We start from the raw sequence: 15,615 nt of genomic DNA on the forward strand, positions 1-15,615 counted from the left end.
ACAAACAAACGCAAGAACAAAATCATCAGACATCATTGTGTCATCATTCGTGAGAATGTACTCCGGACGGTACAGCAAAAACCAATCAATTCATAGAGTTCCGCTTCAGGGCGTCCTCAACAGAACGATTCCAGTTGGTCTGCGTCAGGTAAAATCCCTCGATAATAGAGACGAGCATCAGAGCCAGGGCCACTCCGCTCCAGAGACCAAAGAGTCCCCAGTTGAGAGCAAAGGTCGTCCCGAAGCTGATGGGCATGGCGACCGCATAGTAGCAGAAGAGCTGCACGTACCCGCCGATCTCCTGCCGACCAATACCGCGAAGGATACCGTTGCAGTTGGCGGCGAGGGCATCGAAAAGCTGGAACGCGGCGCAGAGAGGGAGCACCTGGGCCACTAGCTCAATCACTTCCGCCTCGGATGTGAAGAGGCGGGGGATGTAGTAGCGCAGCGAAGAGAGGAAGAGCATATTGAGGAGTCCGACGATCACGGCCCCGACCATGGTGACCTTGGCGGAGGTTTTGGCGGCGTTGACCAGGGTGGCACCGATCAAGTTCGCCACACGAGTACTCCCGGAGATTGAGACGGGGAACGGAATCTGGAAGGTGATACTGGAGATGGTCGACAGGATGGATTGCGCGGCCAAGGGGGTGGTCCCGAGGTACGAGGAGGCCAGAGTCAGCACCTCAAAGGCCAGACATTCGGCCTCAACCATCAGGAGACCGGGAAGGGCCAGCTTGATCATGGGGCCCCAGTTGCGCAGTGCTCGCCTGGTTACACCGTTCCAGCATTCGGACCCAGCAACGAAGTACACATACAGGAACAGGAAAAGCGGCATCAGGTTGTCCGTGATGGCCACAGCGATGGGTGCTCCTACGAAGCCCCACCCAAACTGCCAGACAAACAGATAGTTCATCAATGCATTGAGAGGAGCGCAGATCAGGAGCACGTAAAGAGAAGCGGAAAAAAGGCCCTGCGCCTGCACAAACCGCTTTCCACTTTCAAAGCACGCATAGCCCGGCGCACCCAATGCAACCACTTTCAAATACAGACCAGCCAGCATGGCCACCTCCTTCTCTGGCACGATCCTGACCAAGACCTTGTCCGCGAAGAACCAGAGAATAACAATGGGGATGCTAATCGTCCACAGGAAGAAGACCATCTTCTGCATCTGCAACCCCACCAGCTTCTTCTTTCCGGAACCGTAGGCTTGGGCACAGAGTGTATCCAGACTTGTAGCAAGACCCTGGTAGACTGCAGGAGCTAGTTAGTCCCTGAATCAGCGCGAACAGACAGCCCGCAGCGAAACTTACTGGCATAACCCGTGATATTCGCGCTCATACTAGCTAGACTGACAGCGCCCAATTCCTTCTTCCCCAGGTGGCCCAGAGTGAAGATGCTAGCCACCGTCAGGGAATACTGTAGCAAGAAGGTGAAAACCAGTGGCGCCGCATTCTTCCCAATGACCTGAGCCTCACGCTTCCACGTTGTTTGAATCAGTCCCGCAGTGACGGCTTCCTCCCACTTCCGGTCTATCTCCTCAGAGTCAACCGAGTCATACTGCGGGCCCCGAGATCCCTCCCCAAGGAGCGCAGTCTCTTCTGTGGATGGTGCAGACTCCGAAGGCGCGCGACGAGTCTTCCTCCTCGACGGTTCGATGAAATGGTTGTCCGTAAGAAGATCCCGCTCGTCCTCGATCGCTTGGTCGCGTTCCCGCCGGGTTAGTCCCTCCTGATCAGGGCGATAGGGAACAACGGTGGCGCGCGAGACCGTGGTGAAGAAGCTGGGCCGTTGGTATGAGCCGGCCAACGAATGGGCTCTGGTGCCTGGATGACTGCCGATTGCGCGAATGGTGGAGGTCTCGGAGGCATCGTCATCGCTTGTAAGCATGGAGCCTTCATCGTCGGCATAATCTTCCAGATCGCGAGCGATTGCTGACCTCGCGAGTGGGGAGCGAGACATGTAATGGTGCTCGTCGGTCATTCTGGGCGAGTAGTGAGACTCGGAATCGCGCGGAGTCATGTTTCCGGATGAGAGATCGATAGGGAGGGGGAGGTGATTCCCAGTCGAATTGGTGGACGAGTGAAAGGGTTATAGGTGAGATTCGTAATACTTAAGCAAGGAGCGCAGCTGCATCATTTGCCGAAAGTTACAACAAATGACTTCAACCCCAAGCAAGCACTGTAAATAAACAAGGGGAAGTGACTGAGTGACTCGGATAGTCGGAGGGGAGGGACGCTTTTATCGTCTCGATTGGACAAATCTCGGGAAGGTCGAGCAGCGACGGGGTGCAGCAAAATTTGCGGCGCCAGCGATTGGCTTGAAGCTAAGGATTGAAGTCAAGGCCCCGTAATTGTGGCTGCGGGTCTGTGACCTTATCTTCTCCCAGCTCCAGCTTTGGCCTGTCCAGTGCGTAATTCACCTCGTGTCCTTGACAATCCGATTGCTTTCACAATTGGTGGCTCTCTTCAATTCGGAGGATATCCCAGTATCTGGTTTAGTCTAAGTGGATGAAAGAACACTCGAAACCGGTGTAATGCATGCTCTCATGTCAATTGTATGATGCTATGAGGTTCATGGATCAGTCCCCGCATATGGACCGATGGTGAAAGAATGACTAACCAGCAGCCTATGCGATTGGCGAATCCCAAAGAAGATGGTCCAGCCGAGAGCGGACGGTGGAGGCGCGATCGGCCGCTGCTGAGGAGGGGCGCGCGGGCAGGCATTGTGCGGGCATTTATCCACCGGAGCTCTGACATGACAGATGGAAAGGATCGATAAGGCGTGCACAATCAAAGCATTGACAGGAGATCAAACACACTGTGTAGACTGTAGAGAATACTTGCCAGGTGTGAGACAGGAACAATTCGCAAGACAACCGCCATGACATCATTCTGCCCCTGGTCGCCAAGTCTCGAATCACGTGCGGGATGCATCAACTAACAATCACTAGCAGCTGTCACCGAACCCTTTTTCCAGCACCCAAGAATACGATCGGTCTCAGAGAAAAGAAAACTCGGAATCTCGCCATGATCTTCACCCAGAAGAAGAATACTCAACTCGCAAGTTGCTGTTGTTCTGCGCGGTCTCGAGTTTCCAGCTGTGATCGCTCCGCCAGTACATGAATTAGCACCGAGCTACAGGGCCACTCCGTACTGTCCACCAATCCACAATCACGCCAAAGCCCAACCCTCCCCCAGAGACGTACCACATTGTATAACAATGACAAGCACAACAGCTCAGCAGCAACAACAACAACAACAGGAGGCTACAACCTTCCGACAACCCCCCTACAACCCCATCATCAACGCTGCAAACGCCCGCCCCGTGCTAGCAAACGAGTCAGTCACCCCATTCCCATTCCCATAAAAGCCACAAACAACCCAGCAACTTGTTTGAAACTGACAACCAGGAACCTCAGACAACCCCCGACAAACCCGCACATCTTCCTCGCCCGCCCCTGGTTCGGCGCCCTCCTCTTCGAGAACGTCACCTCGGACGCGCGCGATCACTGCGCCAACGAACGCACCTTCCTCTCGTGGCTCCGCCTGGCCATGTACCTGGGCGTCGTCGCCATCGCGATCATCATCTCGTTTCACTTCCAGACGCCGCCCACGGGGCTCGAGCGCCGCATGGCCCTGCCGCTGGGGATTGTGTTCTGGCTGCTCAGCCTGACATGTCTCGTCACGGGATTCGCGAACTACATCCGCACGGTGCGCAAGTACAGCCAGCAGGCGGCGCTCGTGCAGAGCGGGTGGAAGACCCAGGTTATGTTCACCGTCGTGGGTACGGTGATCCTCGCGAGTTGTGTTCTGTTTCTGGCGACGGACGCGAAGACGCGGTCTAGGTGATTTGCTCCCAGCCTGCTGGGCGCAGAGCCTTGCGGGTATGCCGTGGATCATGGGGAAAGGGGATAAGGTGGTGGATTGCGAGTGATCCACTTTTGACGTTCATCAGGTGATATCTGTGCCTGACAGATCGATAGAAAGACTTATTATGATTGTACGAAAGAAGCGAGTAATTTGTAGAATTCCTTGCGGTTCGAGACTCACAATATCATATCTGGTTAGCTCAGACTGGAGAGCACCGAAACGCTGGCCATGCAGTAGTAGCAGTAGTTGTAATGAGGGGAATAAGTAAAACCGAGATATCAAGTAAGAACTTGCACATGCGAGCACAGCAGCAATAAATAAGGGATATTAAAAATATGTATGAAATGCAAGAGACTACCCCGTCACCACCGACCAACTCACACCGCCACGCGTTCTCACATGCGACGGATCTCCCTTTCGTTCTTGTAGGACTCCAGCGAGGGAGAGCCGAGGTGGCTCCACCACTCGAACAACATCGAGTTGCAGATGAGCTTGAACCAGGGCGTAAACGTGAGTCCGGGCTTCTCGAACATCTGCTTCAATTCCTCGGCCGAAACATAGCAGGTGTCGCGGATCTCGTTCGGGTTGACGTTCAAATCGACGTCGGCTTGGATGAAGAGGATATAGTCAACTAGAATGACGATTCCGTAAGTTTCTGACAAAGAGGACAGACTGAGAAAAAAAAATTTGAGGATAGGTATGGCAACATACTCTCGTGCTCTCCCCATTTGCCATCGCTGGGCGCCTTGTAGTGAATGCGGGTGAAGAACTCAAACTTGTCCAACGGCACCTGCTCCGCCTTAATGCCCAGCTCTTGATCCAACTTGCGCTGCGCCGCGCGCTTCACGCCGAGAATGGCAGCATCGAGCTCGGAGCCAGTCTCGCCGGGGATGCCGAGCGGGTGGGAGCAGCAGGTGTTCGTCCACATGTCCGGGAATGTGATCTTCTCGGTGGCGCGCTGTTGTAGGAGCAGGCGGTTGTTGGAGTCGAAGAGGAAAACGGAGAAAGCTCGGTGGAGAAGACCGCGGTCAATGTTCGTCATCAGATGGCCTAGAATAGAATCAAGTCATGAATTGTCAGCGACCAGTTTGAATGGACGAAGCAGCGAGAGAAGAGAAAAGATAAGCGGCACCGCCACCCCTTTCGTTATCTTTCCCAGTGATTGCGGATTCAAGAAGGGAGAGGAATCAACTCACAAGCTTTCTTGCTGGCACTACCAATAGGCTTGTCATCCTCATCCAGCACAATGCACACCTCATCCATTAAACGAACTTGTTCCTCATCGTAGCCGGCCAGGTCGTCGCTGGACCCGGCGGCAGGGGCATTTGTCGCAGTCGGGAGCACCTCGCGGGCGAGCGAAGTATCGACCTCGGGGAAGAGGGTCGCAACATTCTCGGCTGTAATCCTTGGCGTTTCGGTGACCGTCATAGTGGTGCTCATGGTGAGGGGACTGGACTGGAGATAAGGGAGGGTGCTGAAGAAAGGGAGGGGTTGCGGAGAGAGCGAAGGCGGACGGCTGTCTGTATTTATTGACCCTCATTTTTCCGCGGGGGAGAGAGGCGTGCCACTCCGGGCGGTGGCAGAATCCCAACCCTCGTGCGGAGTTCTTTTCATTGTCGCACAAAACTTTTGCTGCGTTGTTCTATGCATGCACTGCAAAGAAGGGTGTGACGGTGGACCTATGATTGAATCATGAAGAGGTCATGCGCTGCATCGAGTTGTTGGCACCTTGCTGAAGGTATTGAGCAACCTCCATTTGAGTAACAGATCTTCTTCTGCGGGTGGATTATTTCGACTGTTTGCCTCGATCCCACCCCTGCCTGGGTGCACCTCGGTGCTTCCAAGACGAACGGCCAGAGCCTGGATGCTGCACCAGTAGGCAAGGAAGAATCTGACCGCTTGTAGCTTGCCAGTGGATAATGAGCATTGAGTATGAGGGTCTGGCATGTACAGGCTATTCGGTTGGCAAGTGCAGCTCACTCGTCGAAGTTCTCGAAAACGAACCTGATGCAAGAAATGAACACGAGGAGTCCCTGCAAGCTGACTCCATTAGAACATTCTGCGATGACAGTTCAAAGCAGAAGCAGATGGATACCTCCGCTGCCTCTCGCTTGATTATGAGTGAGACGGGTGGAACACAGTTGGGTGATGATTGGGAGGAAACCGCATGGTTCAGTCAGCGTGGAGCCAGCCAACAGCCATATAAGCTGTACCTATAGACTAAGTACGGAGTAAACCACGGTGCTCCTCAATATCCCATTGGCATCGAAGTTAGACATCCATGTCCTTGTAATCCCTGAAAATGCAGACAAATCACCTGCAGCTATACTAATCCCAACAAACCATGCAGACGGACTTTGCCATCCTCCTTGAACGCCGACGAGCCTTCCCATGCTCGAGTATATATTTCTTGAGTCCCCCCAGCATCCGGAGTGAAAGAAAGTGTAAACTTCTGAGTGAACTTGAACAGTACAAGACATGCAGAACTTACCTTGTGTCCAGAGGTCAGACAGAAGACCTGAATGCTCCGAAGACCTTCGTCTTACAGCATCAACCAGCTAGTACTCAGTACTCATCTTATCTTCCTGCCAATCCCCTCTCTCACTTTCTAACTGAATAACCTCGAAGCCCATTGTACCCGTCCACCACAACCAGAACCACAACCACAACCACAACACTTACATATTGCCCAGTTGCCAGATGCCCCCTAATCCGCATCCATCCCTCACCCTCTCCAACTCCTAACCTCAACCCTCCCCCCGGCCGAAACTACCCCGAGCCACCTAACCAAGAAGAGCAAAAGCTTGCTCAATACTCCGTCAATCTCCGCCATACCTCCCACGGCGTTCACTCCGACAACTCTACTCACAACTCCGAATCTCCGGCGCCAATTTCAAAACTCCGGGTGAAAACCCACCTTCCCCCCCCCACATCGTCTTGACTAAGGGGAAGTAAGCGAAGCTAGAAATGTCCTTATAGATGATCACTGCTTTCCAGCTACTAATCTCCTCCCTATAACTTATGACAGTATTGATTTAGCTCCGAATGGATCCATGGTTCCAGTAGGGACCGGACCTTAACAACTCGACTTAAGGCCCCCGTCCGGTAAAGGTACAATCCTTACCGGCCGGGCCGGTGGGGAGGGGGGGGATTTCTTTTGATATACCCGGTATGGAGTGATTAACTGGCTTACCTACTTGCGGGATAAGGGGAGAAGGGAAGGACGGGGCAAAATTAATCTGGTTGAGATTGCAGAGGTACAGGGCGTGATTCACCATGTCAACCGGTCGGACTTGAAGTAACTTGTTTCCCCAGATTAGGTATGTGACAAGGTACGCCGTAGAGACGAGCGCTCGGCAGCAGGGGACCCTGGAGGTGACCAGTGATGCTCCTCTGGAACGGTCGAGATCGCTCAGCCTACGCAGCACCATTTTCTGAATGGCAAGAGATGATGAGATGATCTTCATGGCCGATCGGGTCAAAGTCTCCTTGCCAGGTACTGGAGGTGAACCTGTTTTCCAGCCCATCTCTTGCACGGAATAGTCTTGTCTAGCCTTTGGATTTCTTTGTCTTGTCCGATATTACTCGAGCCTAGTGTCGGTTAGTGTCGTGCCAGATTGGCACGGCTGGCTGGTCTAGCCCATCTATTCTTGAGGGTGTACGGAGTAGCAGGGAATGGAACAATGAAGTGATTGTGTCAACGTGTGTGATTGTATGCTGGGAAAGTGTCCACAGTCAGCCCCCGGGCTTCCGTATGGACCTGCCATGCGGGATGCCCTGAGGCTCCATGGCCCAACCCATGTGCTCTATGTGGGCTGCAGAAACACTCTCCACCCCCAAATTCAAATGGCGCCAATGTCAGCGCAACGAAATTCCCAAACGCAGCTGTAGGGGAGAAACAAACACGAAAGATCGATGATCACCCGTGCAACGAAAAAGAATAGCTGGACCAAACCTCCCAAAAGGTGCAATGCTAGTACCGACTGTAGCCCCTCAAAAATCTTACAGACGTAGAGTTCGTGACCATTATGCTTGCGATCAACGCAGAACTGGACTGATTTCCCAGATGTGTGCGGCGGTTCCGTTGGTCTTCCTCCATGCTCCAGATAGACCGATGCCGGCTCCTTTCGGGCAATGTCCTACTCGCTGGAGAACAGACACGATGCTGCACAAGCTGGCAAGCCTTGACCCCCTTTACGAACGGTTACACTTTCGAGCCTTTCGAGGGCATCCATCCGTCTTGTGCCTAGCACAGCGTTAGAATCAGAGTATGTCGAATGACTTGCAAAGAAGAACCATCAACACACCTATTGAGAGTATCCTGCCGGCTGTAAGTCTGACCGCACTGCTCACAGCAGAATTTACGCTCCTGAAGATGAGTCTGCGACGGTCAGTAACCGAACATCGCAGACCAAGCAATGTCACTTACGCTCTGCACATGTCTTCGAAGGTCGGTATTTCGCCCATATGCCTTTCCACAAAGCGCACAAGGAAAGGACTTTCTCAACTGAGGGTTGTGCCTCTTTTCGTGCTCCCTGCAATTAGAGCGTCGAGTGAAGCGAAACCCACACACACTGCACTGCAGGCCACTCGCAGACGGTATCTTCAACTCTCCAGCGGGAGAGTCAACCACCTCCTCAATCCATCTTGAGATTACTTCCGAGGGAATCGACCCGAGTACGGTTGCTTGGTCGGGTGTGAGCCCGGACGTGCCGCCATTATTATCGATTTGAGACCATGGAAACCCATAGCCTGCGTCACTAATTGGCACAGGTGGCATTTGCGAAAGTGCAGAAGCTGAATCTTGCGCCAGATTCTCGTACATTGATGGTCCCCGCAACTTGCCCAATTCCCCGTCCAAGATATAGTCTACAGGCACGTTCGCACTCTCAGAAGTTGGAGTGCGAGGCCATGTATTTGAGCCCTCTTCCAGTCCTGTATCGTGGCGACCTTCGCTTTCTATACTTGAGCCATAGCTCGGCGATGTACTGAAAGTATGTGAACCGTAGAAGCTGGAGGGGGAGGTAGCGGCCTCTATAAGACCGCCAAGTGGCTCATAGAGGGTAGGCGGAGTGAGGAAACTGTAATCTTGTGAAGGTTGCAGGAAGTTTTCGGGCTGGATAAAAGTGTTCGACCAGGCGTAGGTTGACAGGGCAGGAAGTGCTGGACGCGGATACGGTTCTGTCTCAGACGCACAGCTTTCCACTCCGATGTGCGATATGCCTAAGCCAACCAGCTGTTGAGCACTTTGCAAGTCGACAGACGTCGCATACATCGAGGGCGCATATGATGAAGTGGCACCCAACAATGTGTGGCCATCTGATTCTGAGCCAGTGACGGGAGGAGGTGATGGGTATGATTCGGGAGTGAAGTTCATAATTGATGGAAAGGGATGTTCAAGAACGTAGCGAAGAATAGATGATACGGGTAGAAAGTTTGTGAGTTAACGTGGAAAGGATATCGACCTTGTTAATCTCTGGTTGAAGCCAAAGCTGATTGAACGCCAACTGAAAAATGACAGAACCGTTAACAGAGCCGTGGGTGCGAGGATATTATATAAAAGATCTTCTTTTGGGGTTCAGGATGACTCGATAGTAATGCTGCTGCGATAGAAATAGTGGCGCACCACCAACAGCGGCTGAAAGTAGTGACAATGAAATGTCATATGGCGGTTGGAGTACAGCATCCGCCGCATGGGGCACAGAAGGGTGAGGTAGAACAAGAAGAAGACCGACGCCTCATCAGGCAAGGCAGACTTGAACGGATGTTGCTGCATGGGCGAGGAGGGACTGACGCGAAGGGGGTGCGCAAGGCCTAGCTGGGTAGGGCCGAACCAAGTGGACTGCAGCCTTTGGTCTGCAATATCCAGATAGGCGCGACAATTAGATATCATGCACGATAATTTAGCGCCGGCAGAGTGTGATCAGGCCAAATTGTCAATCGTTCTGTCATTCTGGGCAAAGGTTTTTTACCCTTGTTTTTTTTTTTTTTTTCTTCTCGAAGGAGGGGGTGGGGGGAAAGTGATGCATGATGCGATTGACATCGGACAACACCGTCCGGACGTTTCTGGAGCTTTCCTGCAAAGAGCACCTCAGACGCATTTGACAGCGGATAGAGGGGAAGGACAGCCAGCGGGCGCTTGAACAAGAGGAGGGGAAAAACAAGGGAAACGGAATTAACCCCAGTCGATAGAGGGGGGGAGTGCAGGGGAGGGGGACAGAGACAGGATTGCCTGTTGAACCCAGCGCTGCTGGAGGACAACCAGCATCAGCAGCGCCTGCATCATAATTATTGAATGGGACCGCTGGCTTCCCCAATGGCAGCACTTGTCGGGCGCGATTTTCTTTTTTTCTCCTTTCCGTCTGGTTAATTTTCAGTCTTCTCGCTGTGGTTCAAAGAGGAATAGCTGGTCCCGACAGTCTGGTAACTTGCTTGGCAAAGCAACAGTGCGTGTCGCCAGGTATGATGGACAAACACTGCCCCCATGGCTGGGGAAACGAGAGGACAGGAATGAATACTCCCGAGTCACTGTCACAGAGGGTGATGATATTGGTGACAGTACTCTGATTTTTGTCGCAGATGTGGTTGTGGTGAAAAATGCATGTCAAAGGCTGGCTGGCTGGCTTATCTTGATTGATGGTGAAGAAGAGAAGGGAAGGGTGAGTTGAGGTCAGCGGAAGGTGGAGGGCAGAAAGAAGGGGGGGAAAGTAAATTAACCCCCGTGACCCGTACGGGTACAGGTTTGGGGGTGTATGGACCAGGCCCGGGGGGCAATGAGGGGCATTCGGCCCTAACCCTGGGCGACCTTCCAACCTTGGAATTTGGAAAACATGGCATGGTCCCATTGCAATTTGCTGCAGTGCCTCGCTCATTGCGCTTACTGTAACTTTCTACAGGAATAATGTCTGTCTGTATTTGCCTCAATCATACACGTCTACGGCGCCTCGACTGTATTATTTACAGTACTGTCAAAGTATAGAAGGCTTCCAGAAGTCTCGAAGTACTTATTGCATCATGCCACCAGCACAAAACATAGGATTCTAAGCATGAACCAGCGCCGCATTTAAAAAAAGCGAGGCGAAGAAAGAAGCAAGAAGAGAATGCAGTGCATCCGACATAGAAGTGGCACAACTAGCCGTCTTGATTGCTCAGAAGAACCAAAAGAAACAATTCAACCATGTACAATCATACCGTACTGTGTAAGAATGACTCTCATTACTCGGACCCAGAGATGCGAGTCAAAAGAGAACATTGACAATGAAGGCTTCGGATTCTAAGAGCGTTATCCACTACCCAGTCGGTCGCTGGCCGGTGCTCACGCTAAAACTTAGGTTCTGGAACTGGCCCTGCGGCGAGTGCGTGTGCCTAACAGGCGACAGCCCGACCATCTCCGAACCCTAGTCTAGCCCCCTCCCCCGTCGGCCGAAAAGAAGGACAACTTAGTATCCATCAATGAGCTCGATAAAGGAATGATACTGTTGTAGCAACTCGTTCCACTTGAACTCGCAGTCTCTCGATTTCATCAATCATATCCGGACCGTCAATGGGTGCAGCCGGGCCTGAGATTGACCCGTGCATCTCCGAGCTAGATCCCTCTTTGGACCTTCTAGGTCTAGAGGGCCGTCCCTCCAATGCGGAGCTTTGCAGCGGGGCATGGTGCGTGGAGAGAGCAAGGCCCGCTTGGAAAGACGAGCTCGGGCGACTGGCCCCTCCTGTAGAGGCCGTTGGTGGAAATTGACTATTTTGCCGCGAAACATAGCGGCGGCTAGATTCATAGGCCCAGATCAGCGCAACGAAGGGAAGATGAGTTGCGCGGAGCAACACAATGCGGACACGGCGAATATGCTCCGCAGGTAGAAAGAGCCTCAATGGCCGGATACAGAGAAGAGGAATGAGGTTCTATAGCGTGACCAATGCTACTGTTAGCGGCTCGTTCTATGGTACAAGTTCAAGTTGCTGCGAAGGACTGACTAGAGGAGGCATGAAGTAAGTCAACCTTCGCGAATTGCTGCTTTCCAAAACGTAGATCGACAGTCTATTTCGAGCGTAAGGTATTGTCTGGCTGCGTAATACAAGAACAGAATGCTCACTGAAAGAGGTACTCTTCTCGAGCATGAGCCATGACCTGGTTGGAAAGAATAGATTAGCCGTTGGACAAATCAAGAAGTGCGCGAAGCAGCCATCGGACGTAACGAACATACCCCTTCTAGACTCATGCTCATAAGGCTGACCAACGACGAGAGCAATAACAAATTGGTCATGGAGACGAAAATTAACCTGCATATCAGTGCCCGTCAGCCATGCTTCTTGAACTAGAATCGAGGTGATAGTGTGCGTAATTGTTCGCATCTAAGCCGAAATGCAACTGCGAGGCTTGACATGCTCCAACGGCGTCCGATTGGCGGCCCGGCGGAACCGGCGTCTATCAACGGGCCTTGAAAGGATAGAGTATAGCACAAGACCCTATGAGGTATGATGCTGGCATCGCCACCTTCTGACGCCATCTGGGCAGGGAGGAAGTGGGCTCGAAATCAAGGACAAACAGGGGAAATCGACAGGGGAATCGCCAAACGTGATCACAGGCGTATGCGACCGGTACGTCTCATGGCATCTGTGGCGCAGTATGTAGTACGAAGTAAGAAGGGAACAACACACATCAAACCGTAGCCGAAGATCGGGGAAATCTAAGAATTAGCGCGTTAGGAAAACTTAACACCAGAGCCAATCGATCCCGAAGATCCTGAGCATCTTCCAATCAAAACTGCATGGTGTCCTCCTAGTGCATGAGACTTACATCGTGAGCGATGTCCTATTTCCAATCATTTCAGCCACCGTCAGTCTTGCAGAAATCTTGAGCACCAAGAGACAAGGGAATAACCCACGAAGCCTAGGACATTCGATCTGCGTCACTCTGTTAGCTAGAGAGAAGGTTGGCGGGTAGAGATTTTCACCGACATACCCAAAGAACACCTTCACCAAAATCCACGACATCTGCCTGAGAGAGAGGCGGTCACGGGCGAGCATGGTGAATGTAGTCAAGAACCCTGCAGGAACACCCCCATTGCATTGGCATTAGGCGTTCTCGAATGCGTCTGCGTCGTTTAGGGCTACCCACCTAGATACAACACTACAATCACAGGAACAAATCGAAAGAACGCTTTGGTCTAGACGACTTCTATCAGCTTCCTTGCCACTTGCAACTACGGGGCGGCCGGGTAACTGCACCATCTCCTTGAGAACTGGGATCTATGCATGGCTGTGTTAGCCCATACTCCGAGAAAGCGTGCATGATCCGCAGGGATCGCCTACCAGACTCCCAAAATAGGAATTTAAGCTCACCAGGGAGCAGATCCTGTTCAGCCCGAGTGTCAGAAGCAGCTGAAACACATATCACCATGCTGGCGCAGGGACTTCCGGACTCACCGAGGAACCAGAAACAAAGCCTCTAAAGACAGGATATCGAAAGAGAGGTCGGTGATGTAATCACTCTTCTTTCCAAGACCGATCACCCCTATTGATGTTTCGTTAGTTAACAGAGAATATGCGAGTGCCCCAGTCAGGAACCTAGTTGCACGGAGACTGCGCTCAGCTGAAAACGATAGGAGACTGCGACAAGGCAGATTCAAGGTCTACATCCATGACTCACTTATGGTGACGAAGGCAAGACCGGTGCCAATAATGGCCATGTTCCAAACACTCCAGAAGTCCAGCTGGTAGAAGACCATCCCCGCATCAGTCATGCCGCTGAATTCGTCATAGGCAAAAGCAGCGATCCAAATGTACATCAATGTCTCGAAGATGCCTATTCCGGTGGACTTCCTCTCTACCAAAACAGCATAGTAAAGGAAAAGGAAAGAGACGAAGAATGCAGCCTCAAAAGCCTTGCGGTAAACTGGAACCCTCAATCGGGAGTACGGATCCGCCGTCCTGTACAATTCGTCTCTTTTTAGTGACCTGCGAGGTGCTTTTCGGATCAGTTGTATGGGGCCCTACCGCTTGTTGAAAAACTGTGGTTTCTTGGTGGAATGAACACTGAGCGAGTCCCAGAAAACAATCTCCCCGTTCCAAATGTTATCGATGACCTTCTGAACGACTTTCTGACTGAGGAACTTCTTCGCTTCTGCGATGGCCGCTATTTCCAGCGCGCTCAGGCCAAAGAACATGGAATACTTCCCAAGCTCATACGCGTCTGCATAGGAAACGTTACTTCCAGAATTGGCTATGTCTGAAGTACTCCCTGCGCGATTTTTGGGGCCGAAGAATCGGTACAGTGAGGAAGTTGAGCTCATCAGTAGGGGTGTTCTCTCGCCGTCTCGCGGGAACGTTCGCTCGACGTCTGCCGATGCGATACCTGATGCATCTCTCTCCGCTTGCGTGAGGATGACGGGCTTGAGAACTGGGCTAGGTAGTTCCTCCAACAGGTATTCAATTGTCTCGCGCTGGTTCATGTGACAGAGAAACTGCCAGGCTACGTACTCGCATGCATAACCGCGACCCTCGTTTAGACCCCAGTCATTCTCGGCTGCATTCTTGAATTCCCACTTTAGAATCCTGCAGCGGGTCAGCTCGGAGATGCCTGCAGCTACATGCATCGAAGTAAATACTTACATCAATGCAGAGATAATGCATGGGTTGTGTGAGTTCTCTGCCAAGGAGTGTAGCAGTAACCTAAGCTTTTGTCCACAGGGCGAGAATCTTAATTCCTCGAATGAATATGAGACTTCCGAAATCGCCTGTATCATATAACTAAGTGACAACAACCAGTCAGCGTAAATAGCCGCCCTAGATCGTCTGGACCAGAAATTACTTTTGCAGTTTGCGCACAACATCGATGAGGGGCTCATTGTCATCGATAATGGGAACCTCAATATATTCCTGATCGGCGGGCGGAAGTGACGCCATGGAAGACTCCATTCTCAGAGAAGGCATTGATTGAATGAATCAAATTTGTGGCCACAGTGACCGTTGTACCTGGGCACGGGGTCAGTAAATGCCGCTGTTGTAAATGCTTAAGGGCGGGAAACAACACCACAACAATAGCTGAACACGTCTCTAGAGAAAGGAGATGAGAGATACCGTAGAGAGAGCCCAAAGTCAACCTGGGTAACTCAGCTTGATTTTGTGTACATATCAATAAGCCCGGGTTCCCCTTTACTGAGTGTGCTAATTTTCTCGAAGGGATCCGCGAATGATTTGTCGGTGAACGACTCTTCAGGGATGCACGTCAGTCTTAGCCAGGGGACTCAGACCTGATAGTACTGGATCTGAAGGAGGTACTGGTTCTGGCACGGATGCAGAGGTAACGAAGGACTATTGGGGAATTTTCTAGTGGGAAAGAAGTCTTCAGTCAGATTAATGGGTCATTTGTCTATAGAGATATATGCCAGAGTTTTTTTCTGAGCAGCTGAAAGTGACTATTCTAAATAGTGTTAAGTGTTTCTGAGGTGTTCCCGAGAGGATGGCGAGAGTCTCAACCAAGGCGGCATGATTGGCTCTCTCGGTGCCATGAATCCGCCGGCGAAACAAGCTCTGCGGGACGCCATCATTGCAGCCACATGCCATTCGCGCCCAATGATGAAAGTATTTATGAGTTGGTGACTTGTAGTTATTCATCGAGACCATAAGAGATATGGAAATCCTGCTGATTGATCTTCGTTTTCCCGCCGCAACGTCGAGTAGTAGTGTGGATCTTAACACCGCGACCAGCACAAAGTGGAGATAACATGATTGGGTTCTAGCTGTGAGC

At 51.9% G+C, this 15,615-nt stretch overlaps 8 protein-coding genes across 8 annotated transcripts; 2 read left to right on the forward strand and 6 right to left on the reverse strand.

Moving 5' to 3' along the window:
• Positions 1-85: 85 nt before the first annotated feature.
• Positions 86-1,980, reverse strand: BP01DRAFT_287230 (MATE family efflux transporter; the record flags this gene model as incomplete). Its single annotated transcript, XM_025571493.1, has 2 exons — positions 86-1,251; positions 1,311-1,980. 2 exons carry the CDS (start codon positions 1,978-1,980, stop codon positions 86-88), a joined length of 1,836 nt encoding a protein of 611 aa, XP_025435503.1.
• A 1,026-nt stretch (positions 1,981-3,006) lies between these two features.
• BP01DRAFT_332577 (DUF202 domain-containing protein) lies at positions 3,007-3,912 on the forward strand. The gene is made up of 2 exons (XM_025573099.1): positions 3,007-3,338; positions 3,419-3,912. Exons 1-2 carry the CDS (start codon positions 3,220-3,222, stop codon positions 3,846-3,848), a joined length of 549 nt encoding a protein of 182 aa, XP_025435504.1. The 5' UTR covers positions 3,007-3,219; the 3' UTR covers positions 3,849-3,912.
• Positions 3,913-4,122: 210 nt separating this feature from the next.
• On the reverse strand, positions 4,123-5,548 carry idi1 (isopentenyl-diphosphate delta-isomerase IDI1). Its single transcript, XM_025580112.1, has 3 exons — positions 5,066-5,548; positions 4,581-4,919; positions 4,123-4,500 (listed from the first exon to the last, which is right to left on the reverse strand). The coding sequence occupies exons 1-3, from the start codon at positions 5,307-5,309 to the stop codon at positions 4,265-4,267; spliced, it is 819 nt and encodes a 272-aa protein (XP_025435505.1). The 5' UTR covers positions 5,310-5,548; the 3' UTR covers positions 4,123-4,264.
• A 782-nt stretch (positions 5,549-6,330) lies between these two features.
• BP01DRAFT_79897 (uncharacterized protein) lies at positions 6,331-6,884 on the forward strand. The gene is made up of 3 exons (XM_025580113.1): positions 6,331-6,437; positions 6,498-6,503; positions 6,563-6,884. Exons 1-3 carry the CDS (start codon positions 6,392-6,394, stop codon positions 6,808-6,810), a joined length of 300 nt encoding a protein of 99 aa, XP_025435506.1. The 5' UTR covers positions 6,331-6,391; the 3' UTR covers positions 6,811-6,884.
• On the reverse strand, positions 6,754-7,618 carry BP01DRAFT_79912 (uncharacterized protein). The gene has a single exon (XM_025580115.1). It carries the CDS (start codon positions 7,394-7,396, stop codon positions 6,959-6,961), a length of 438 nt encoding a protein of 145 aa, XP_025435507.1. The 5' UTR covers positions 7,397-7,618; the 3' UTR covers positions 6,754-6,958.
• Positions 7,619-7,911: 293 nt separating this feature from the next.
• BP01DRAFT_79906 (putative C2H2 finger domain protein (Ezf)) lies at positions 7,912-9,346 on the reverse strand. The gene is made up of 3 exons (XM_025580114.1): positions 8,299-9,346; positions 8,177-8,250; positions 7,912-8,115 (listed from the first exon to the last, which is right to left on the reverse strand). Exons 1-3 carry the CDS (start codon positions 9,244-9,246, stop codon positions 8,064-8,066), a joined length of 1,074 nt encoding a protein of 357 aa, XP_025435508.1. The 5' UTR covers positions 9,247-9,346; the 3' UTR covers positions 7,912-8,063.
• Positions 9,347-11,232: 1,886 nt separating this feature from the next.
• Positions 11,233-12,287, reverse strand: BP01DRAFT_80031 (uncharacterized protein). Its single transcript, XM_025580116.1, has 4 exons — positions 12,071-12,287; positions 11,960-11,994; positions 11,841-11,904; positions 11,233-11,768 (listed from the first exon to the last, which is right to left on the reverse strand). The coding sequence occupies exons 1-4, from the start codon at positions 12,128-12,130 to the stop codon at positions 11,319-11,321; spliced, it is 609 nt and encodes a 202-aa protein (XP_025435509.1). The 5' UTR covers positions 12,131-12,287; the 3' UTR covers positions 11,233-11,318.
• A 588-nt stretch (positions 12,288-12,875) lies between these two features.
• On the reverse strand, positions 12,876-14,783 carry BP01DRAFT_400975 (uncharacterized protein; the record flags this gene model as incomplete). The annotated part of the gene is made up of 5 exons (XM_025578601.1): positions 12,876-13,380; positions 13,516-13,796; positions 13,863-14,420; positions 14,478-14,615; positions 14,677-14,783. 5 exons carry the CDS (start codon positions 14,781-14,783, stop codon positions 13,289-13,291), a joined length of 1,176 nt encoding a protein of 391 aa, XP_025435510.1. The 3' UTR covers positions 12,876-13,288.
• Positions 14,784-15,615: the final 832 nt, after the last annotated feature.

The sequence above is a fragment of the Aspergillus saccharolyticus genome, assembly GCF_003184585.1.
Source record: "Aspergillus saccharolyticus JOP 1030-1 unplaced genomic scaffold BP01scaffold_2, whole genome shotgun sequence".
In the NCBI taxonomy this organism is placed as follows: domain Eukaryota; kingdom Fungi; phylum Ascomycota; class Eurotiomycetes; order Eurotiales; family Aspergillaceae; genus Aspergillus; species Aspergillus saccharolyticus.

Excerpts from the sequence above, each read along its gene's own strand:
- BP01DRAFT_79897 (XM_025580113.1), top strand. The coding sequence starts at position 6,392 with ATGCTCCGAAGACCTTCGTCTTACAGCATCAACCAGCTAGTACTCA.
- BP01DRAFT_79906 (XM_025580114.1), bottom strand. The coding sequence starts at position 9,246 with ATGAACTTCACTCCCGAATCATACCCATCACCTCCTCCCGTCACTGGC. Across the intron at positions 8,251-8,298 it reads TTCGAAGACATGTGCAGAGC|ACTCATCTTCAGGAGCGTAA; the intron begins GTAAGTGACATT and ends TGACCGTCGCAG. Across the intron at positions 8,116-8,176 it reads CGGCAGGATACTCTCAATAG|GCACAAGACGGATGGATGCC; the intron begins GTGTGTTGATGG and ends ACGCTGTGCTAG.
- idi1 (XM_025580112.1), bottom strand. The coding sequence starts at position 5,309 with ATGAGCACCACTATGACGGTCACCGAAACGCCAAGGATTACAGCCGAG. Across the intron at positions 4,920-5,065 it reads TAGTGCCAGCAAGAAAGCTT|GCCATCTGATGACGAACATT; the intron begins GTGAGTTGATTC and ends ATTCTATTCTAG. Across the intron at positions 4,501-4,580 it reads CAAATGGGGAGAGCACGAGA|TTGACTATATCCTCTTCATC; the intron begins GTATGTTGCCAT and ends TCGTCATTCTAG.
- BP01DRAFT_79912 (XM_025580115.1), bottom strand. The coding sequence starts at position 7,396 with ATGGGCTGGAAAACAGGTTCACCTCCAGTACCTGGCAAGGAGACTTTG.
- BP01DRAFT_80031 (XM_025580116.1), bottom strand. The coding sequence starts at position 12,130 with ATGACCAATTTGTTATTGCTCTCGTCGTTGGTCAGCCTTATGAGCATG. Across the intron at positions 11,905-11,959 it reads CGAGAAGAGTACCTCTTTCA|ACTGTCGATCTACGTTTTGG; the intron begins GTGAGCATTCTG and ends CGCTCGAAATAG. Across the intron at positions 11,769-11,840 it reads CTTACTTCATGCCTCCTCTA|AACCTCATTCCTCTTCTCTG; the intron begins GTCAGTCCTTCG and ends GTCACGCTATAG.
- BP01DRAFT_332577 (XM_025573099.1), top strand. The coding sequence starts at position 3,220 with ATGACAAGCACAACAGCTCAGCAGCAACAACAACAACAACAGGAGGCT. Across the intron at positions 3,339-3,418 it reads CGCCCCGTGCTAGCAAACGA|ACAACCCCCGACAAACCCGC; the intron begins GTCAGTCACCCC and ends CAGGAACCTCAG.